Raw genomic sequence first — 24,414 nt, 5'->3', positions numbered from 1 at the left:
CTAATCCAACACCTTAACCATTACACAACACTGGCTCTTTTAATCTATTATTGCTAATAATAGTCAATTAGCAACCAGTATTGGATACAGAATCTATATCCACATCTGACACTAGTTGCTACTTGAAGAGATACTTTACTTAGGGGAAACAACTGCAATAAGGTCTTCCACCCAGTCTGAAATGCTACTTCCTCTCGACCACTGCAGAAGACTTCTTCCTTATTCTGTAACTTGTGTAGACCAGGAAGAATTACAGCTTTTCTCAGACAGGAAGCCACCTTATAGGCTTTGACCATTTTTCCTCCCTGAGTTCTCTTTTCATCTCTTCTTTCCGAAACACCTTCTCCTGCTCGCAGCTTCCTTCATCCTTTTTTCTCAGTGCAGTAAAGGATATATTCATGCCCAGCAGCTGAAATGAGGGCTGTTTTTCATTTAAGACCCCCCTCGTAAATTTCAGATGGTGTGGTAGTAACAAAAATTGTCCGGCTGGCCCTTATTTAAGCAGCGGGGGGCTTGAAGCTGCAGGCAGCATTTCCTCCATAAAAACTTCAGACTCTAATCAGCCAGCACCTCTCTTGCTGCCAGTGGGGCTCTTTCCACTTTCCTCGCCCTCTTCCTTCATCTTGCTGCCCACAATATTCACAGCTTCCCCCCTTCCCATCCCCACCTACTTGAACCACCTATTGAATGGGGGAACAAGAGTCTGTGCTGTTAATTTTTACACCTTGTGCATCTGATTCACCTCATAATGTCTCTTGACTAATCTGGGTAGCCCTTTGATTTGCTGAAAAATGACTTCAATGCCTCAGTCAACTGAGAGAAAATTTATGTTTTAACCTGAGAAGAAAGTATTTATAAAAACATTGTTGCTGTTGTGTATGCGTGTGCTTCCCGGTAAGCAGTCTAAAAGCTGCTGTTGCCCCTGTGATAGGTGGTACAAAAGGCCTGCAGCCCTGTACTGGTGATAAATTAAGTGTCTATTTTAAAGCTGCATATACAATGCTCTCGGGAACACTTTTTGGAGTGATCGTGCAAGTTCACACAAAATGAAATATGACGCTGGAACTGGTTATCCAGCAGGATCTTACATTCCTGCCTGGTCCTGCTTATGAGCTTGGCTCTGGAAAAAAATATGTTAATAATCTTTTCCATCATGACTGTGTGCTGCTCACAGGATGCCAGCTTGAAGTTGGAAGAGGTCCAGAGAAAAGTAGAAGATAGTTGCTTGCCATTAAAAAAAGATGCATCCTATTTGAGACTGTTAAAAGTCTTGGATGATTGGAACAACATTTTAAGATGATCTTTACTGATAATGAAATGGGAAATTCATAGCCAGTTGGCTTTTAACAGTGTGTGTATTTAGTTATGTATTATTTCTTGGATATTAAGTTGGAACTCATGTTGTTGTCATTATTTTTACAATCTGTTCCTCTTTTGCAGGTGCTAAACTTGCATGTTAAAAAAGTTTAATCATGGTCACAAATTCTAAAGTACTCTTTGAAGTTATTATTAAAAAGAGAAAATAATATGGGTGTAGATGCTGGATATTACAACCTCTAGACAGGTTTTGCATTTTATCTGGAATGTTGTTTTTGGAAGCGAGGATCTGGGGTTAGGGGCACGGCACCCCCCACAATCTGGAAAACCATGAAAAAAATTTGGCCTTCCCTTTGTACCATTATGTGCATTTATGGTATGAAAAGATACAGTATGTTGATATTACACAATACTATACATGTATGTTATGCATTCCTGAGTTTCTAAACTTTTTCCGCTAGCCTTCATGTGTTGTCTGTGTCTATTTCAAAACTCACCAGAAATTCCCATGTAGTTTTTTATGCCAACCTGGCAACATATCCAAACTACAATGGGGAAAGTCACGATGTGGAAGGAATAACTGTCGTAAAATATTTTTCCTTGTTATACTATCTGAGCACTGTCTAATTAGTATCTAGTGTGTTTATATCGTTCTTTTCTGTCTCTGTTTAATTTCAGAGTAATTTCTTTCCAAAATTGTTTTCCCTCTTTATTGCCTTCTTACTAGTATTTTTTTTTAATGAAAAAGAGCCCAAGGGCTAAGGAAATCTTTCCATTTGTCTCTGTGATTAAACCAAAAATATTTTTTTTTGTAATTACAGCCAAAAGTTGTAACAACTTGGCAAAACAAACTAGTTAAATTGAACTTGATTGGACGTGTTCATATTTTATTTCCTGAAAACATCCTTAGAGTAGTGTGGTGTGTTGTTTGCTGGAATATTTCAGTTGTATTGGTTACAATTGATGTACGGGAGTTGTGTGTAGGCCAGGTTCACGTGTCACCTTTTCTGCAAATGAAAAGAAACGACAGATTATGGAGAATGGACGAGTGAAAATGATCCCTACAGTGTGACTATAATGTTTGGCTAATCCCTATGTTTTCCCATGAGTGGTTCTGTGAATGCAGTTTGGTTGGTGACAGACTAGAGACTTCTGCTTGAATTGCTTTGCTGCTCCAAGAAGCGATAACTACCGATTCCAAGTAGATGCGCAAGAATGATGCTAGCATTCATCACTTCAGTCATACGGCAACTTGATGCCAATAGTTGCGGTCATGTTGATATCTTGACCCTCTTGAAATCTTATGGGGACAGGTATTGGAAAAGTACCATCACTTGTGGCTCTTCCATGGTATTGTGTACTGATGTCATTAGGAAATATGCTGACGTTACACTGGGAAACTTGTACTGTGCTGCAGCCGTGGTTACTATTTTATCTTGTAAACAGACCTGGCAATAAGACCATAAGATTTCAATTGCTAATGTCTTCAACTCCAGCTGCTTAGCTACTAGCCAAGAATTAGATCAACAGAACGTGTATGGTCATTCCCTCACAAGGGACTTCTGGCTTCCTTATTTGCTTGTTTGCATCAGTAGGTAGTGCAGCTGGAAAGCTTACAGAAAATGGAACAATTTGACAAGGACCCCTCAAAGAGCATTACACACTGCAAATAACAACTTATTGGTGGTACCTAGCCCAAAGATTGTACAGCTGTCCTCAAGTGGACCCACAGCCTTTTCAGCTCTGGCCCTGGCCTAGTGAAGCACTCTATCTAGGACCTGCAGGATGGAGTTGTTCTGCCAGGCCTACAGTTGAGGGCAGCGGTGGTATTATCTATCTCCGTGGTGACGAACCTTTGGCACTCCAGATGTTATAGACTACAATTCCCATCAGCCCCTGCCAGCATGGCCAATTGGCCATTCTGGCAGGGGTTGATGGGAATTGTAGTCTATAACATCTGGAGTGCCAAAGGTTCGCCACCACTGATCTATCTTAACTGGCCTCCCTTTCCTTCCCCTGTCCCCTCCCCTTATTAATTTGTTCTTTCTTATTAAAGTTGATCTAGTATTAACATCTTAATTTTTTGGTTATCCCATCCTTTGCTGGTTCTTACCTTAGGGTGCCATGATTATTATAGTGTTTTATTGGCATTGAAGGTTGTAAACAGCTCTGAACCAGTTGTAACAGGGGAGAACAGGCTAAAAATTCAATAAATAAATAAGATTAAGGACTTTATTGCTGCACATGACACAAACTCTCCATATTCGCCTTGTACTGTGACAGTCTGCTTGCAGAGACTACTTACTAGGCTGTAGAAATACGCCTTGGAAACATTATCCTCTTGCTTGTTGATTAATCTATGTTTTTCTCCTCTTTTCTCTGTCTCTGTAAACCAGGGAGCCAAAGAAGACAAATTCCTGACTTTACATCCTCTGGGGCAGCTTATGGGAACCCACTTGATTTATTTTGTCCCGGACTTCTCTGCATGGGATGACAATGATACCAGGAAAAAAACAGTTGATTGCTACTGCTTGTTTCCTCTTTGCATTTGCTAGCTGCGTTGTAAAACTAGGTGAGTGTCCTTTTACCATTTTATTCTGATACAGCTAATGCTTTTTTCAGGGAATGGACTTTATTTCCACTTTTTAACGAGATTGGTGCTATCACTATCCGATGTTGCCTTCCTATGAGCCATCTTCTGTAACATAGTTTTCAACAATCATTTTCAGTTTCTTGGCTTACTGGTCATTAATAACCCTGACCTGTTTGGAAATTGTATTTCATTTGCCTGGAGTAACAATTGCCTCTGGGTGAGCAACAGAATGGCAAATCCATCTGATTCAAATGTTCTCCTTCAGGTTAAGTATCTATATGTATTCCTGGATGACCTAGCATTTGAATAGGATCAATTCCAATCCTCTAGCTACTAAGCAGCCAGCCACCTAATGACAGTAAGAGGACTTACAATAGCCACACCAGCTAGTGTCGCTTTTCTATAATTCTGCCTGGAACAGTTTTATATGAAAAACTGAAGGAGCTTAGAATGCGGGTAGTTGGATTCAGTGGATTCTGCATGGGCCAAAACGGTGTGAAAATGGTGTAAAATGGTTTTAAACGGTGTAAAAGGGTTTACACTGTTTTCACAGTGCTGTTTTTGGCCCATGGGAAATCCGCCTTAGAGGGTTGAATACAGTTTGAGTAAATACCTCTTCTTCATAAGCCAGTTTTCATGAATATTCTTTGGCTGTTGTCCTGTGCAGGTGAATCTCTTCAGGTCTCTGTCCAACCTGCTTCTGTTGTCCAAAAGTATGGTGGCTTGGTCAGCCTGGGATGTGTGGTTGAACCTCTGAGAGTAAGTGTTTCCTGGAGACTGAATGGAAAAGAACTGCTGGCATCAGATGAAGTTCTGGGGATCCACATTGATCAGAGACTCCTCACCATCACTGCCTTGAACAACCACACAGTGGGCCGATACCAGTGCATAGCCCACATGCCTGAAGGTGTTGTTGTCAGCGTTCCAGCCGTGGTGACGTTAGCGAGTGAGTCTCTTTGCTTCCTTCCATGAAACTGCAAGCCTTTAGGTTCCTTTGTTCATTGGTCACATGCATGTGGCGTATCTCCAGTTCATGTGGCGTATCTCCAGTGTCAGGCAGATGAGCTAGTGCTCAGCATTTCTGCTTGTAAGAGGTGTCCCTGTTTTAAACTCTGATCTGAGACTGGATGTCACAACGTGTATTGAACTAGAGCTGCATAGCAGTTTGACCCCTAGGCGCATATTCTTTTTCAGAACAACACGTTCTTTGGCGATGAAGCAAATCTGATTTCGCAGTGGGACTTCCAAATAAGTCTGTATCTCTTGCTGATTAAAAGGTGTATTCAAATTGGGATACTGGGAAGCATTAATGGGAAGCATTTCTGATAGAGCAGGCCCAAGAGGCAAATGCTATTATCTGTATTAGTCATTGGCCAGAACTGCCTTGTAACCAGTCTCAGCTAGAAACAGGAGGGTTCCCTCTTCAGGGCACCAAAAGGGTGTGGGGAGAATAGAGAAAGGAGATATGCCTTTAAAAAATGAAGGTGATGCATTTGTTCAAAACAGAGGCTGGTTTTGTTTCCAAGCCAAGAGTTATTGGCTTGTCATCAAGATATTAATCAGAAGTGAAATGTTTAGCTTGGGCTGGGTTAGAAAAGGAGAAGCACGGTGGAATGGAGCAGTAGCTCCAAGCCTCTGTGGGAGGGGTCTGCCATTGGGTTGCAGCCTTTGGGGGATTTGGACTGAGCTCTGCACTTAGATTAAATTTCGCAGAGTGCATTCCAGAGCAGAATGAGGGCTGTGTTTTGCTTGTGGATTCACAGAGGAGGGGAGTGAAAAGGTGGATGGGATTACTCAAGGCATGGTTTGCATTTAACAGAAAACAAGAAAGCAGCGCTTGCTTTACCTCTTCGCACAGTTGTTCCTGCTTTGGGGCCTCTTTAGCATTCTCTCAATTTTTAAAAACATATTTAAACAAAGCTGTCATTGTTTAGCTCACCTGGTGTATGCCGTTCCCCTGCAGCCCAGTGTCACAGCGAGCAAGGGGAGACACACTTCCACTACGAAGAAAGCAATACATTTCTTGAATATCTATGGAGCCATTCACGGACACAGCTTGGCTTTGTTGCTGGGGACATTTTATTCACAAGTTTAATTAAAGAAGACAGTAATTATAGCTATACGTTTTCTCACCAAAAGATATAATTAGAATTGTGAATTCATCCATCACCATTTCCTCTCCTCCGACGCTCCCCCTGCCCCAAACACCAAGCCAGGCCCAATGGAGCAGCAGCAGCCAAGCCAGGCCTGGCACCAGCCCTCCCAAGCTCCCTCCACCAAGGGACTATTTTCTAATGTGGAAGCATGATACTCTTTCTCTTCTGCCGAAGTACTACTGATCGCATTTAGATTTTTCGCTGAGAAAGGGTATTGTGATGTTAGATACAGCATTCACATTCAGAAGTGAATGGGCAGCCCAAACCCGAGGTGGCCGGGGAACAGCACCCTGTCGCACTGCCCCACCACCTACAGAGGGCTTTCTGACAGCATGGGGAGGCAGAAAAACTTAACCCCTCTCCTCTGCCTCTGGAAAGCCCTCCGTGGGATTAAATGGATTTATGCCAAGCCCTGGGCTGCAGCATAACTGCCTCCAAATCTGGGGTGGAAGCCAGCTCCCATTAGCTCCACCCCCCAGAATGGCCTGCCCCACCTCAACCCTGTGCTGACATCCAATTGGACGCCATGGCTGCTCTGCAGTACCCCCAACCTCCTGGTTTTGCTGCAACAGAGCTAAGTGTTGGCCAGCTGCTGGCGCCTTAGCCCTTTCTGCCAGCAGGGGTGCCCCTTGTGCTGGTGGGGTGTGCAAACATGTCGATGCAGCTCTACAACTTTTCAGTCCCCCCATCCCAAATTGCCCTGTTAAACTACCAAAATGCCGAAATGAAGTAATGCTAATATTGCTTGGATTATCTGCTTTCATGAGAAACCTTGACAGGCACGTGGACATCTCTCCCTTCCTGTTACCTAGAAGCACTTTGTCTGCAAGGGATTATCCTCGCCAATATTTTTGACATGTTGGCAGATGAACTTTAGCCTTGGGACTTGGGACTTGCCTTTCGTGCAGAGTGCTGATGGGCACGCTTGAGCTGATCCCTTCTCAGGCTGCTTTAGAGAACTAGTTGAGACTAGCAGTTAATTCCTGTAGTTGCGCTCCCCCCCCCTTTACAGGTGGGGATAAATTGGCTATTGTTATATAGCTGTTGGAAGAAGAGAGGGAGGAGAGGAGAGGTGCCCTTCTTAAAGCAGGTATTGCACATTTTTGGTAGCTGATTCATACACCAGCTTTCATGGCTACATAAGCACTCTTCCCATGCATTGGAGTACACAGGTATACACAGTTTCTTCTTGAACTTTATGTTATCCGCATGAAGGAACATGTGATATGTGAACTGGTGCTGAATTTTCTGTTGTGAAGAAATCATGTTTCTTTCCCGGGTGGTTCTGGAAGAAAACTTTTAGATAACGAAGGAGTTTGAAAGACAGTCTAGCAGGAAGTTTATGGATTTATTTTGTAGACTTCTGTCTTGCTTTTCAGCAATTAAAAGGGGCTTCCAAAGCAGCTCACAGGAATCAAAATTACAAATGACAATTAAAATTGATGCAAAGTTTTCCCTGCTGAGAGGATTCCCAGCTGAGGTGAAGTTAGGCTGTGAGGAGGGTTGCTTCCTTGGTTCCTTTGATTGCATTCTCAGTGGCAACTGGGAAGAAGAAAGAAGGAAGGTCTTCAACCCAGAGCTGGGTCTAGGCATGAGGGGGGGGGAGGGGGGTAACCTGGCTACTTCCTGCTCTTCTTCTGATAGTCGGCATGTTCCCAAACTAAGCACTAAACACGTGCCCGCGTTACTGTATGCTGACGACACCGTTCTTCTTTCCCACACTAAAGTTGGTCTCACTCGTCTCTTAAATTGCTGTGCTGAATATTGTAAGAGGAACGAACTGGTAATTAACTATGAAAAAACCAAAATAATGGTCTTCGCTAGAAGACCCTGAACCGCGGACGTAATATAGACTTCATGAACAAGTTAACCAGTTCAAATATTTGGGCATAACTCTTACTAGCAACCTTAATTGGGCGTTTGCCGATGCTTTCGCTGCGAAAGCCCCAACAACAATTGCCCTAGCAATTCAGCATTTCTTTTTCACTGTGGGCCACCGGTATATACCATCCATTGAAGGTGTTCAATGCTTTAAATCAAACTCTCAGCTCCTCTATAAGGAGCACCTATTTGGATGAGCTATAAACAAAAAAATATAAACACAGCCCAGTCCCGTTTCTTCCACAAAATTATGGGCTTACCAAATTGTGCTTCATATGCAGCCTATGTTTTTAGAACTTCGGGCAAATATCATATGCCACGATGGCCTGGCTGAGAACTGTCAGATGCTGTACGTATCCACTATTTGCAGGATCACTCAGTTTGTTACCTCATGCTTTCCGACTATGCAAATTCTAGGTGGCTGAAACTAGTTGAGGAAAAAATCAACACTCTTGGCTTTTTTCATTAAGGTTAGTCCCTCTTTCCCTATCAGAAACATATAGCTGCTTGAAAACTAAGCTATTAGAACAAGAATATCGGGATATGATAACAGCTACTTGAGGAAAACGTGTTCCCCTGACCCTCTGTTTATTCCAATTGAACAAGGACACATGGCCAATTATTTACAGTGGATCACCAACCCTAAATTAAGAAGAGCTTTAACACTGGCTGATTCAATCTATTTCATGCTGCTCTATGTGAGATATCAACAGTGATAAACAGAAATTTTATGTCCATGCAATATGGGTCAGGTAGGAGACACTCGATCATACCCTCTTTCATTGTGTAAGGTTTGCAAATCAGAATGTCACAATCTGCACTTATCCCATTTCTGTATAACAATCTGTACTGATGCTCGCCAAGATACCTATGCTTTTGAACAACATGGATACGGTGTGTGAGAATGTAGCAAAATTTCTGCTGTACAATAATAGGCGTGAAGAATAAGATGAATACCAACCAATGTCTATGTATTATGACCACATATAGCCAGCAGTAATTTTGCTAGCTTCTGTCAGTATCCGATGACGTTTAAGTGAGTTAACTTAGCTGAAGGAATGTCCTATAGTTACAGAAGGACTATGTATATATTTTAGTATTTAGTATTTTAGTACCAGTGTCTATAATTGTGAGCAATAATGGGCAAATTTTGTATGCTGATTTTGTATGTTTATTTTATGCCAATAAAGGCTTGTGACTGACTTCTGATAGTCCCCTCAATGTATGATTTTCTTCTCTCTCTCAGCACAAGTCCTAGTTCTTTTTCATCATCTGTAGCCCTTGTTTGTCTGTTTCTTTATACCCAGTGGTGAAGCTCAATATTCTTCAGCCTTTGACCAAAAACTGCAATGAAAGCGCATAAAATGTGCTCAAAATAATTTAAAAAGTAAAATCATTAGTTGAAATAATTGTGGGAGAATGATTCTTTCAGGGCTGCATGGTATTTTCAGAGCTGTGTCCATGCAGCTAATTAGACTGCAACAACCACATTTACAGTGCAATCCTATACCAATTATTCCAGTCTAACTCCATTGAACCTAATCGGCTTACACTGGAGTACCCGTGATAGAATAGCTGCTAGTATATTTCTTCTCTTTATTTCTTATTAACCTGTCACCTCTCAAGATTGCCTGAAATCTTAGCAAGTTAAGCACTCCCTGGAAACAAATATGGGCAGTTCAGGAAAATGTTTGAGTGGCATATTTGCTAATGTATTTGAAGCAGGCCAACTTTAGCAGAAGCAAAGCAGTGTGACTCTGAAGGGAACAGCTCTAATTGACATTAGGGGAACTAGTGACTTCGTATGTTAACTCAGAGGACAGAAAGGCAGCTTTAGAAACCACCTGGCCTTGAGTCTAAAAGTCTAAAAGTCTAAAATTTTATCAAACCTGTACTGAAAAGTGTTTTGCTTATATATTTTGTCCCTGAATGTTAACTCAGCAGAGCAAATCTTAGTTGAAGCTAAGCACCTAGTGCTGAGCCTTTTGCAAAGTGTCAGTGGGCAATGACCCCTGTTCAGAGACATTTTTGGGAACCTCTGGGAATTTGCAGCTGTCTTCTCAAGAACAACAACAACCCTCACTTCCACCCCCATTCTTCATTTTGCATCTGTCAGGGCCTCTAATCTGATAAGTCCCTTGATACAGCCATGTTGAAAAGCCATTTTCATTCTCTAAGAACTTCCAGGATAGGATGAAAGTGAAAGAGAGAAAGAAGAAGAGAAGAAGAGTGTGGATTTATATCCCCACTTTCTCTCCTATAGAAGACTCAAGGGGGCTTCTTGCCCTTCCCCCCTCACAACAAACACTCTGTGAGATAGGTGGGGCTGAGTGAGCTCATAAGAACTGTGACTAGCCCAAGGTCACCCAGCTGGCGTGTGTGGGAGTGCACAAGCTAATCTGAATTTCCCAGATAAGCCTCCACAACTCAGGCGGCAGAGCTGGGAATCAAACCCGGTTCCTCCAGATCAGAGTGCACCTGCTCTTAGCCACTACACCACTGCTGATATGAAAACATATCAGTATTCCTGGGTTTATCGTGGTAACAGATGTGAGATTTATGTCATTTGGTTTTAAATTGCATTGTGAACCAATCACCTTGGGGACCAGGTGTGGGCAAAAGGCTATCTAGGAAATTTACTAAATAAATATAAAACAGGTCAGTACAGTGTATGATGTGATGTCTGTTTAGCATGCACTGTATGTGTGCAACAGAAAAAGAGAAAACAATATTTGCATCTCGGACGTATTTGAGTCACTTGCTGGCACATTGCTAGAACAGAAGAAGAATGGGTGTGATGCATCAGGTAACTATAAGTCTTTCCAGACTATATTGGTGTAAGATTTGAAATTTCAATAAGAGCGTCAGACCTTTGGCTGTCCACAAGCTCAGGATGCCAATCTCAGAGCTAATTGATCATTAGCTCACATAGACAAGCAAGAATAGCATGGCAATACAGATACCGCATTGGTAGCATTAAAGACCTGAAACAGGAAGTACTTCCTCTTTTTTTGACGCTTCCTAGTGCACAGTACTGTTAGTACTTCCAGTGGTAGGTTGGATCCAGAGCAAAATATCCACTGGCACTAGAGCTTCTGTGTAAGTGGAACCCAAGAGAAAGACCATGGTAGCCAGTTGCACTAAGTCAAACTTGACTGTATCCCGCTTGTGTTTCCACTTGAGGAAGATAATTGTGTGACCAATTTCTGGGCACTGTGATATATACGGAGGAAAGGGCTAGCGCAGGAGTCCCCAGTCTTTTTGAGCCTGTGCGCACCATTGGAATTCTGTCACAGCATGGTGAGTGCAGCAAATTATCAGTAGTCAGTCAGAAGCCTTGCTCACCAAAAGCCCTGCCAGGCTATTCCTCCTTCCTAAAAACACTTCGCAGGCACCAGAAAAGGTGTCGGCAGGTTCCATGGTGCCCATAGATACTTCACTGGGAACCCCTGTACTGGATTTTGTACATAGTGTTGCATGTGGAACTGGGCTAAGTCCATTTGTGTTTCTGCTTATGCATCACTGGATCTAAGCCAGTGTCTAGAAGCCTTCCAAACTGGGTCTTGTAGCTGTTTCATACTGAAAAGATTTGCTGCCATCCCCCATGAAGTACATCTGCTACTGGAAACCAGTCAATGGGCTCTACCATTCAGCACTTTTGTAGCTTTAAATTAGGATTATTGGGGAGTGTCTTATGTCCTGCTTTGCACTGACTCTTGTTTTTTTGGTTTGTTTCCTGGCCCTGGAAGTTCCACCTTCCAGGAACAGCAGTGGTGTGGTGGTTAAGAGCAGGTGTACTCTAATCTGGAGGAACCGGGTTTGATTTCACGCTCTGCTGCCTGAATTGTGGAGGCTTATCTGGGGAATTCAGATTAGCCTGTGCAGCCCCACATACGCCGGCTGGGTGACCATGGGCTAGTCACAGTTCTTCTCAGTTCTCTCAGGCCCACATACCTCACAGGGTGTTTGTTGTGAGGGGGGAAGGGAAAGGAGTTTGTTAGCCCCTTTGAATCTCCTTATAGGAGAGAAAGGGGTGGATATAAAACCAACTCTTCTTCTTCTTCTTCTTCTTCTTCTTCTTCTTCTTCTTCTTCTTCTTCTTCTTCTTCTTCTTCTTCTTCTTCTTCTTCTTCTTCTTCTTCTTCTTCTTCTTCTTCTTCTTCTTCTTCTTCTTCTTCTTCTTCTTCTTCTTCTTCTTCTTCTTCTTCTTCTTCTTCCCACAGTGACCGTTTGTTGCTAGTGGTTTGATGGTCATATGGAATGTCTGGAGAGTTTCTATTGTGTTTCTTTCTTCTTATCATGCTTTCCATCCAAAGGTCTGAGTCCCTTATGAAATGGAGAAGACAAGGTTGCAAATTACCAGCAGTATAATGTGTGCTGCTAATGCATACTTTTCGCACCATGTATATGTGCTGAAGGAAGTCGCAGTTGGCTCGAGCTTCCTACATATAGTGTACCTGTGTTGAAAGAAGCACTTCATGCATTACTGCCTTGGAGATTTGCATTGAAGGCACAGTATAAATATTTTTATAATCCTGAATATGTGAAGCAGCATGTTACTTTTTCAAGAGAAAGGTGCACTCTCCCACATCACTGCTGTGTTGACAGGCTTGATATACTGTAATGTAAGAATTGCTGTATATGTGTCCTCTCAGCATTAAGAGCATGCATAAGCAGAACTGGAATAGTAGATTCAGAGTATGTAGGTAGTTTTCAAATACTCGAATAGCTTAATTTTTCATCATCTCATCACCTCATGCTGCTGAGGAAAGAGAGTACCCGTCTCTTAAAAACACAAACTGGGAATTCTTTGGTGACTTCTGGCAAGCCACAGTTCATTTTAATGTATTAATTTACTAATGTTACAGTGTTATTTGTGCTGCCTCTCTTTTGATGACAGCTCTCTATAGCCGTTTGCTTTCATTATCAGTAAGGGAGCCGAGTTTTTTCCTGTGAACTCGAAAAATTATCTTCGTTTTACTGGTGAAGCGTTTTGAGGGAAATTTGTGACCTAACTGAGCAGAGGGGTAGCGGAGTTATGACTAAGTCCCAGAAGCTGTGTCCATTCTTACCCTTTGTGAAACAAACTTTCTGTTTGGGTTGCCTCTTTCTTTTACAAGCAGGTCTTTTAACAAAAGAAGACTCTGTTGTTTTCCATCTGCAAAGAAATTTGCCCCCAGTGGTTTGGATTGCAGAAGTGTTGGGGCTGCCTTTTTTTTCTTTTTGCTCACTGGCTCAGCTGCTGTTTCTTCTTTTTTTTCTATCTTTTTTTAAACAATCTCTGGATCGGCTTTGGTGCACACACATCTCTGCCAGTTCTGGAGCCTTTGCTTTGGCTCAGGGATCCAAATATGGTTGTGATGAATTCAGACCACCAAGATGCACATTAATTTTTCCTGATTCTAGTTTATATTTTGTTGATCAGAGAAATATGTGATGCGAACAGCCAAAGCTCTTTCAGTTCTAGTTCTCTTTCCCCTCCTGCCTTATTTTCTGTGTCACTTGCTATTTTCTCCCATGGAAAAGGGAATTGGGGAGGGGAGCGGGGGTGGGGGTAAAGATACAGATTTCTACAGCAAGAGTAATGGAATGTGCTGTACATTTCCTGAGAGTGAAGTAATTAACCTCCCTGTAGCTGCAATACCCTGTGGAAACATGGCTCCCTCCCTTTACCTTGTCTGAAAAGGATTAATTACCTTTCTGAAGTATACCTGCATTTTGTTTTTATTAATTTCAGCTACATGATGCCAAGACATTCCTGAAACATTTAAACATGTTTCCTGCAAATCATTTTTATGCCGTCGTTCGCCTCTCCCCTCTCCTTGAATCCCAGTCATTTGAACTGAAATACTCTCCTGACAGCTAATACATTTTGCATTGGAGGAGGCTTTTTGCCGTGCTGCCAAGGGAGCTGTTTTTTATTTTAAGAAATGTTTTTTGAAGCAGCCTTGCTTTAATTAGCCCGTTTGAGAAATTTCATGTCACTTTTCCATGAGTGTGGGTGGGAAAACCTTGGAGCCAGAGCTGTCTTTTTTGCTGTTGGGAGAGCTGGTCTAAATCCCAGAGACTGAAAACAGATTTTTTCCACTCTGCTAGTTTGCCAATGGAGATTTGGCCATGGTTTTGAATTCACAGGCTGTTCTGGTCTCTGCTGTCCCAAGTGCTTGAGCATTTGAGCTGATAAAGTCCAACTGTGGATACCGTGCCTTTTCACACTGCCATGGGTCATATAAAAGTAGTCTGGAAATGTTTTGCTTCCAGAATGTGCAAGCAGGCTCTCTGGCTGCTGCTTCTTCTTTTTTTTAAGTGCACCTTCTGCAGCTGCTTGCTTTGAGGAAGGATCTTCTCTATAGCATGTACATTGTGTTACTGTACAGACCGGGAATGGAGATCCAAATTAAGAACTGCTGAACTAAATCTTTGTCATGTGTTTATGTGTGCAGTTCATTTAGATTTACAGTGTTGCAATAAGGAGAGAATCTACACTTGATTGAAAGTTCCACGGTAGAAAGTTATCAAATGTGAAGAATATTTCTTAAGAGTGTGGACCTGGCTGGCAGCCCTGTATGGCAGTGGGTCATAGAGAAACTCTGAATGTTCTTTTGAGTGAAGAAGTTCAGTTCCCTGTAGTATTTCTCCAGCTTACTTAGCTCGTCCTGCTCGACATCTTCTGTATTTAGGGGCCCTTCAATTGAGCTACAGCTAGAGATTTCATAAATGTATAGATGCTCACTGAGCTTTTATGCCACTGTCCCAAACTCCTCACCCCTCTTACTGCCTTGCATACTATTGTGGGCATACAATTTATCACATTTCTGTGTAATGGCAGTAGGAGAGGATATCTCTGGCATCTTCATTGAACCACATTTTAGTTGCAACAGAACAGCAGTTTTCTGTGAATTCTTCTGAAACACTTTGACTGATGGGGTAGCTCAGGATGCTGTTACTCCCACAAATCTATTGTGAATCAGTGAAGGTACACTGTTACGGTGAGGAAAGAAGATATCATCTGCTTCAGGATCCTATCCCTCATGGGACCTCTCTAAAGCGTGGTGTAGTGGTTAAGAGCAGGTGGATTCTAATCTGGAGATCCGGGTTTGATTCCTCACTCCTCCACCTGAGTGGCAGAGGCATATCTGGTGAAGCAAGTATGGTTCCGCACTCCTACATTCCTGTTGGGTGACCTTGGGCTAGTCACAGTTCTTCAGAACTCAGTGCCACCTACCTCACAAGGTGTCTGTTGTAGGGAGAGGAACAGAAAGGAGCTTGTAAGCCACCTTGAGTGTCCTTACAGGAGAGAAAGGTGGGGTTTAAATCCAAACTCTTCTTCTTCTACATGTCCAATTAAAGGGAGTACCCCCCTCCCTCGCACACAGTTTGAGAACCACTGATTTACTGAGGCATGGGAGTTGTCCATGGACTGTCTTGTCAGCATTTTGCAGAAATGCCCATATGACTTGTTTTGGAAAGAACTATGTTTTAATGCCTGCTCAGGCCATGAAGCTCGTGAAGTAATCTTGGGTCAGAGCAACCAAACAAAGGAGCGATCCTTCAAACAAGAAAAAAGAAATAAAATAAGGACCTCTAAGCAGAAAAGCAAACAACTCTAATCTTGGGCAAACAACCTTAATCTCTCACCTCATTTGCTTTACAATGTTGGTGTGAGGAAAGAAAAAAAGAATAACTGTGTTTGTACATACCACTTTAACCCCTTTGGAGGAAAGGTTAGAAATAAATATAAGGAATGAATTAATGCCTAGATGTTTGGCACTGCTTTAGATGGGTATAGTCATCACAGAGTCCTAGAAATTTACTTCACAGTTTAAAGACCTTTTGTATTTCTAATTGGTTTTAATTCAAAATGACTCTTGAAAAAGCATAATAATGCTGCACAAGTTCTTGGTATCACATTGCTTGAAGGATAATGAAGTTGCAGAATGCTAAAACATAACAGCTTATAATGAGATGAATCTGACTGAATAATACCTTTTTGGAACTACACAAATGTGCAGTGATAATATAGTAGCAAAAGTATATTATTAATGAATGAGGATTGGAGAGTTACTGGCCCTTTCCACAAGCACAGCTTACTACAGATTTTTCCAGTGGTCAAACGTTTTGTCTTGGAAACATTTTCTGTGAAATCATTCCATGCGGAATCCTCCGTTTCCTCCATTGTTTTCCCCCTTGTTTCTTCAGTTACATTTATTTCACATGCTAGTGCTAAAAACATGTTATTCCTAATGATTGTGGGATGTCATCCATGACACTGAAGAACAACCCTCCCCCTTTTTCCTTTTGCGCAGTTACTGCATAATTACATTAAAGCAGCAATTCAAAAAACGTCTTGGCCTCTATTTTTACCTTTGAGAACTACTCATACAAAATGGAAGCAAAAAAAAAACCCCCCTACTGGAGCAGGTGCCATTACCTGAAGTAATAGAAACACATAGTCCAGTTCTTCCCTAAAACACATTTTGTCTGCCAAATTAGAGCTCCTTAGCACGCAACCATTACTGCAGCAATCTCTTGTCAGTTTCCTCTTGCAAAAGCAACTTCACTTGTCAATTTCACTCACACACCCCAACTGTGGATAAGGTGTATCTTCACCTTAATGTAACCTTGCCAATTCAAATGAAATTAACAAATCTGATGCAATTGACCTGGTTTGTGTCTATGCCCTAACATTGCATTGCTCATTTGATATGATAAAGATAATTTTTTTAAAAATCCCTTGTAAAAGCTGAAGATGAGGGGGAGGAGAAAATGGCTGAAGTGGAGGTTGGGTAACTAACTACACAGGATAAGGGTCAAGTGTTTGGTGGGACAGAGAAATAAAAACCATTTCAACATTATCGCATGCTCAAGGGAAGCTGGCTTGGAAACAGACTGAGAAAACCATCACCGTAAAAGTGCGTAGGAAAACAGCAAAGGGAAAATGAAGAGAAAATGTTTCCCAAACCAAATGGAGAAAAAAAAAACCCTGTACAATTCAAAGAAAAAAAATTGCAACGTTTGTTGGCAAGCCAAGTTGTAAATAACTTGTGTTAAAAAAGGTCAGTGACTCATTAAATAGTTGTTAACCTATTATTTGATCTAGCAGGCTCACAGGTGCAGTTCTGTGATCCACAGTTAGTTTTTAAAATCCTAATCTAGAAATGGCGCCCTTTCAAACCTCATTGCTTTCCCTGGGTCTCTACAAACAAACAAGTGACCTTCCCTCAAAACAGCTGAGAACCACTAATGTGGATCCTGATCCACCTTCATAAATCATCTCTTCAGCAGAAGTTAATGGTATGTAAATCATCCTGGTCCTTGGACTCAATATGCTGAAGCATGAATAAAGATGACATCCTGTCTCTTAGACCCTGAACGTTTCACTAGGGAAGGAGAATGGACATGACCAAACAGGTGATGGTAAAGGAGAAGGCTTTCATGAAAGAACATCGTGAGAAGTTTTTATTAATCCATCTGATTTTTTTAAAAAAAATCTTGCATAGATGGTTAAGTCAGATGGAGTAACGGAGACAGCCGGTGAGAAGAGGAAAGGGAGGAAGACAGAGGGGTTTTTTTTTACTAGTTGTGGTGAGACCTTGTGCAAATATTCTCTCCTAATGGATTTCTCAAATGTACTGGCAGAAAGGCAAGTAACGGCAGGTGTCACATCAAATACCTTCTTTTGTGAAACTTGAGCCATCCCCTCTGAATCTGGTATACTCATTCTCACTTTTAAAGGACCTCTCTGTTGGCTGGTTAGCTCCTAAAAACACAGTGTGAGCTTGGGGACTAGAAGAGGAAGCTAGTTTAGCAGACAAAGAAATCGCGGTCTAGCCACTCATTAAGAAACAGATTTTGTCCTTGCTTCTAGCATAATTTTTATATGCAGAGCTGTTTGCAGTTCTGTAATTTTTTCTACTACATGTTTCACAATATTGTCTTCATATAGAAACATTAGGGCAAGCGCTGTCATTAGAATGTGTTTATTTTTTTAAATGAAGATGAATAAAGGTTGTGCACACGGGACTGGAGGTGCACAGCTGCATTTGTGGGGGCCCTGTTGGGGTGAGTGCAGGGGGGGGGCCTCCAGATGTACTCCAAGGTCAAACCTTTATAGTACTTCTGGCTAAGACGGCAATTCGAGCTAACAGCTTTGCAAGAAAGCTCCTTGTCTGAAAATATTAATGAACAATTCACTGCTGAGAACAACAAAGAAGATCCATGAAGAGCATTTTCTATGTAGAAAAAAGTGAACGAAGAAAATAGTTAACGGCTGTAGTCTTCAAATCACATAGAACTCCATTAACTGGCATTGGCCCGTCGTATTGAATTGTAGTCATATACAGTGTTTTGCTGAAGCCCTTGAGCATAATAGTTTTGATGTTCTACAATGCACAAGTAAGGGCCATTCAGTTATCTTTGATTTTCCCAGAACAATATTAAATATCCAGATGTAGTCTGACTTGGCTATGGTTATCCCTCTCAGAGATCAAGTCTGCAAATGATTTCTTGAAAGTAAGTCCAATTATCATTAGGATCAGGATTGGCAATTCAAATTATGGACATTTGGGACTGTTGTCATTAACTGCCCCCACAAATTAGTAAGTAAGAATATAATAATTACATTCCCTGTGAACACCTCAGTTCAGGCTAATGATATATAGCATGAAGCTTACATTTAAAACTGGTGGTTGTACTATTGTAAAAAAAAGATATCAAATGCAACTTTTTAAAAAGTGTTGAGACCTAAATGCTGGGATTCTTTGTGGTCAGAAGAGAAGCTTATTTCGCAGATTATCACAATGAGCTATTTTGGAGTTACTTGGTTATTATAAATGAGAATTCTGTGGAACCATTGCAAGAAATCAGCACTGTCTACACTTAGGATGGAGTGGTCCTTCGTCCCAAAATCAAATTGCATGAAAATAATTTACCAGCTTGGCGAGATGAGATGTCATTTTTTTCTTGAAGTTGGTGATTTTTGTCCAGTGGTTGTATACATACATGTTGCAAAGTAAAAACAGGACCATGCCTTCAAATGACAGTAAAATGGTTCTTGATGTAAAAGTGGCAATCCTTAGCTCATCTGGAAGCAGCTGTTGTTGAAAGTAATAAAGCTTTGGCACACTTAGGTGTTACCTTGACCAGCATGTAACCCCGGCCACAGATTGCTGAGGTAACAGGAATGCAAGGGCTGGGAAGCGGGAGGCTGCATATGCAGGTGGAAGATTGGCAGGCAAATGTGAAGGCTGCCTAGGCCCTAGGGCAGTGGTGGCGAACCTATGGCACAGGTGCCAGAGGTGGCACTCAGAGCCCTCTCTGTGGGCACGTGCAAATAAAGTCAACCCCCCCCCCTACACATCTAGGCTGGCCTGGGCCACTGGGCTCAATTATTAGCATTAAACCTAAGAGCTAGATTTGGGGAAGCAGTGTAGGTTACCCTGTTAGGTGCTGGTAAACCCCACTGATTTTCATGTGAACAACTAAAGCATGATCCTTTACCTGGGAGTAAGCTCAGTTGCTGGTAATGGGCCTTGCTTCTGAGTAAACCCTCCTAGGGTCGTGATTTACCCATTGGAAGAGTTGCACGGTTGCTTCAAAGCAAAGCCACCGACTTCCACCAAGCTTACTCCCGAGTAACGCACGCCTCAGAGCCAACCATTTTTTCTAAACTAAAACCTCAGTATTCAGGTTATATTGCCATGTTGGTACTTTGCAATAAATAAGTGGGTTTTGGATTGCAATTTGGGCACTCGGTCTCAAAAAGGTTCGCCATCACTGCCCTAGGGGCTCTTGTGTCTACTATGAAAAAGCAGCCCAAGGCCATTTTCCTTCCCGTCAGGCTTTCACATCTGCATGGGGAAATAAATTAAAAATTAGTTGGGTGCAGAGTTCTGCCTCACTGTCTCCCACTGATTCTGTCATGCAAGTGATCACAAAACTGTGCAACGCTAACTGAAGATGGAGCTGGGAATCCCACATGTCCGTTTTTCTTTAATTTTGTCCTTTAATTCATTAGCATTAACCGTAATAGAAGTTTTTAACACAGAAATCAACTTGCATCTACTGTTGCTTCAATCCTACAGATATTGGTTTGGAAATAAGTTCCACAGAACTCAGGGGGATTTCTTGCATAAGGCTGATATACCGGTTCTGTTTCCCTCTCTGCTCTATAGTGCCCATGCAGATTAGGAAGCATAGTCATGACATCAGAGAGTCAACAAACAGCTGCAGGCACTGTGATTCTTGAGGTTTTTAAAGGGTTTGTGAGGTTGCCTAATGACAAAGCTGCAATCATCCTCATTTCCATGACAAATAAGCAACCTGGAACCCTACTGCTGTGGGGGTTCCTTTGAAGTTGCTCATGTCTATTGGCTACTGAATTGACTCCCCCCCCCCATGGGTAGATCAGCTGTTCTCTGAACAAGATCCTCTCAATATCCTCTTTACAGATCTCAAAGACTTCAAATACGATGGCCAGCATGTGATAGAAGTTGATGAGGGTAATACAGCTGTGATTGCATGTGATCTTCCTGAAAGCCATCCCAAGGCACAGGTTCGCTACAGTGTGAAACAAGAATGGCTAGAGGTCTCCAGAGGTGAGGTTTTTTTACTTCCTTGTCATTCCATTCTTCTTATCACCCATTGTCTTCTTTCTTCTCTTTTGCTATAGTTGAAACCTCTTCTTCTTCTTCCTCTTCCTCTTCCTCCTCCTCCTCCTCTTCTGCTGCTGCTATAAAATATAGTGTTCATTTTGTGCCTGCAATAGTGCACAATACATGTTCCCTGCCTCTGGATGTTGTAAAGTTCTCACTGTCCTCCTGATTTTCCTTAACAGATAACTACCTGATCATGCCATCTGGGAATCTTCAAATTGTCAATGCCAGTCAGGAGGATGAGGGAACTTACAAATGTGCAGCTTATAACCCTGTCACCGAGGAAGTGAAAACATCTGAATCTAGTGAGAGATTGCGAGTGAGACGTAAGTCACCCCTTCTGGATATTTAGGACCCTTGGCTCAAAGCTGTCTTAAGGTGGTGTTCCCATTTTACAGGTGTCAGCAAAATCATCCCTTGTAAGCGGACAATGAGATTTTAGGTGTATTGTTCATGTCTGAAAGCGTGTTTTGATGTATATGCTGTATATTAGTCCGTGGTGCAAAATAATTCATTCGAAAACTATCATTCTTAAGTTGTCCATTCAGCTGATAGCACCTCTCTTGTTTGGTCCTTTTTATGGTTTTGAGAATTGTATCAAGGTATTTCAAAAGATGTCTGAACTAGATGCATCTTCATTTCTTATGACTGGGCATTCAGAAAGAAGGCAAATACCTTCCCAGACAGGGAAGAAGCCAGAAGGGGCCTTCTGAGAATTTTAAAAAAATCTCTCCAGATGTGCCTCCACTCACCTATTTCAGAGTGGTAGTAGTGTTGGGCTGCAGTAGAACAACTAGATTCAAGTCCAGTAGCACCTTAGAGACCAACAAAAGTATCTAGGACAGGGGTAGGGAACCTGCGGCTCTCCAGATGTTCAGGAACTACAATTCCCATCAGCCTCTGTCAGCATGGCCAATTGGCCATGCTGGTAGGGGCTGATGGGAATTGTAGTTCCTGAACATCTGGAGAGCCGCAGGTTCCCTACCCCTGATCTAGGATATAAGCTTTTGAGAGTCAAAGCTCTGGTGAAGGAAACTTAACAACCTGGGAAAACCTTGTTGGTGTTTAAGGTGCTACTGAACTGGAATGGAGCTCATCCACTCACCTGCTCATCTTTTTGTGTAGTTTTTCATATATTTGCCTACCCAGTTACACCGGTTGTAAGCAAATATCCACAAGTTACCCACAGGAGTATCTGTTGAAAATGGCATCCAGGGCAAAGCACTGCAGTTTGCTCTGCCCCCAAACTCCACATGGAATGCAGGGGCAGAGGGCCCCTGTTCCACACTGGGCTTGGCTGTCAAACTTTAAGCTTCAGGGTGCAAGGTGGAGGTGGAGCTTGTGGGGAGGAGCCATCAGTATAAAGCTGGAGTTTGTCAGACTGAGTGCTCAGTTTGATGCTAGACTTAGACTGGCTTGGTAAGCTTTAAACCCTTCAGTTTAAAGCTGGACCCTGCCAAGCTGAATCCAGTATCAAACAGGCGCACTTCTGAATCCCACTTGGAATCCCACACAGCATTCAAAAGGTCTTGCCTGCCCTGAACTCCACGTGGAGTTCAGGGGCCAGGCACAATCATTATCAAAGGCTGTGGGGTGTGGGCTGGTGTCCCTTGAAGAGTGATACCCAGAGCATGTACCATGCCCTAGATATTCCTCTGGTTGTCCACTGCTGGAAAGGCACCTTTAGTACCTCAAATTTGGTCCTGGGCAGGGGCAACTGGGACACTGCCCTGCCAGGCTTAGCTGGTCCCAGCCTCCCCCTTGGCTTTCTACATACCGCAGTTCCACGCTTTATGTTTTACTGTGAGAAGCAGTTTCCATTACTTTCAGCAATTTTTTAAAAGGTATATATTACTTACTGTCCTAAAACTGTTGGTGGTAGAGTAGTCAAACCCTGCCCCCATGAATTGGACAGAAATATGTCTGTAGAAGTAGTGCACACTTTCACTGCGTTCCCCACCCCCCACCCCGCTCTGCAATCCATTTTAACCCCCAGCAAGAATTGGTTCCTGACTTTGCAAGCCCTGTGTGGTTTTTTATCCATGGCTGTCCTGTGAGCCCAGGGATCTGGTGAAGAAAATGTTGAAAAAATGTATCAACTAGTCTCTACTGTTAATGAATTGCTGGATCTAACCTGCTGCTGTGATATACCATTTTGCAGCGATTTGGCAACAGTGAACTCTCTGCTCGTATAGTACGTTTTCTTGACCTTGAGAAAAATCTTACTGTTCTTCCATTGACCTTTCCCTTTGTTCTAGGCTCAACAGCTGAGGCAGCTCGCATAATTTATCCCCCAGAGACCCAGACTATCATTGTCACCAAAGGTCAAACCCTCATCTTGGAATGTGTGGCTAGTGGCATTCCTCCTCCACGTGTCACTTGGGCTAAGGATGGCTCCAGTGTCTCTGGCTACAACAAGACTCGATTCCTTCTCAGCAATCTTCTGATCGATTTGATCAGTGAGGAAGACTCAGGGACCTACAGCTGTATGGCTGATAATGGAGTGGGTGAGGGCAGAGCTGCATTCATTCTCTACAATGTTCAAGTGTTTGGTGAGTACAAGATCCGTTTCCTTTCTCTCAGTAAAGTAGCTACGACTGTAATTCAGAGACTGCTCTGTGTAATCCCCCATGTTTTAGAACAGTTCTAGAGTGGTTTTAAATGCTCATGAGTATTACATGGCTGACTGAAATTTCACCGATGGGCCTAACTACCTGCCATTCTTCACCCTTATATTTGCTCCCTGGTATCATTAAATAGGCACAATTTAAGATTTTTCCCAGTTGCAAAGAACCACTAGACAAGAGATTGGCAATGGAAGGCTTGCAAATCAAACCCATCCCCAAAGTCTTCTCATCTGGTTCACTGGCATAGCCTGTCATCAGCTACTTCTTCCCAGTGACGTACCTGTAGAAAATGGTGCCTGGGGCAAGTACTGAAATTCCCCCCCTCAAAAAATTGCTCCCTCTGGGGAGGGGCAAAGGGAAAGGGTGCCCTCAACCTCTTGCCTATCTCTTCAACCCACATCTTTTCCAGCCCCCTTCTAATAAGAGAAAGAACCGGGCAGTTGTCCAAACTGAGTACAGGGTTCTGGTGGTTTTTCCGGGCTGTGTGGCCGTGGTCTGGTGGATCTTGTTTCTAACATTTCGTCTGCATCTGTGGCTGGCATCTTCAGAGGTGTATCACAGAGGGAAGTCTGTTACACACTGTGAATGACTTCGACAATACATTGAGTACAGGGTGCTCCTTCACACAGACCACAGAACACCTTAAACAAGATAGTGAATCCGGGCAAAAAGGGTCTCTGTTTACTCTTCTCAGACTTTGCCCCGGGGCCCCTTAGGTGTCTTTCCCCAGCTTTTCTGCGCTCCTTGCCCCCCCCCCCTTTTTTTTTTGCTTTGCCTCAGTGCAACTGGGGCAGTTTGACACATGGGATGGGGAGTGACACGGTGGCCTGTTTCTTTCTGTGCTTCCTTCAACCTGTGCTTGCTTACTTCAGCACCTTGATGCTGCTTCTGCCTGTCCTTGCAGTTGAGAGCTTGGGCTGCTGCCAGGCAGCTTGCTGCCCCTGGGCTCTGCTTGCTCCTGAGGGGGAGGACTGGGCTGCTGCCGGGCCAAGTAGGACAGTGCCTTGCTGCCACCACTGCCCCATGCTTACTCCTGTAGGGGAGGGCTGGGCTGCTGCCAGGTTGAACGGGAGGGCAGCTTGCTGCCCTACCCTGGCTGGGTCTGCTAGCTCCTGGGAGGAGGGCTTGGCTACCGCCAGCCCAAGCTGGAGGACTCTCCTGCATGCCCATTAGTTGGGGATTCATCA

At 42.9% G+C, this 24,414-nt stretch overlaps 1 protein-coding gene across 7 annotated transcripts in view; it reads left to right on the top strand.

Annotated features, from left to right (window-relative positions):
* Window positions 1–24,414, top strand: part of BOC (BOC cell adhesion associated, oncogene regulated) — an 82,466-nt gene that overhangs the window by 37,646 nt on the left and 20,406 nt on the right. For all 7 annotated transcript variants that reach the window (XM_048493926.1, XM_048493923.1, XM_048493922.1 and 4 more), the window contains 5 exons: window positions 3,714–3,889; window positions 4,578–4,856; window positions 20,397–20,543; window positions 20,783–20,926; window positions 22,859–23,152. In XM_048493926.1, coding sequence (XP_048349883.1) covers window positions 3,808–3,889; window positions 4,578–4,856; window positions 20,397–20,543; window positions 20,783–20,926; window positions 22,859–23,152 — 946 coding nt within the window. In that variant the 5' untranslated portion in view covers window positions 3,714–3,807. The remainder of the gene's footprint in view (window positions 1–3,713; window positions 3,890–4,577; window positions 4,857–20,396; window positions 20,544–20,782; window positions 20,927–22,858; window positions 23,153–24,414) is intronic.

Source organism: Sphaerodactylus townsendi, linkage group LG04 (assembly GCF_021028975.2).
Source record: "Sphaerodactylus townsendi isolate TG3544 linkage group LG04, MPM_Stown_v2.3, whole genome shotgun sequence".
NCBI lineage: Eukaryota > Metazoa > Chordata > Lepidosauria > Squamata > Sphaerodactylidae > Sphaerodactylus > Sphaerodactylus townsendi.
Note: the sequence above shows the minus strand (reverse complement) of the source record. Positions and strands in the feature narration are given on the sequence as shown.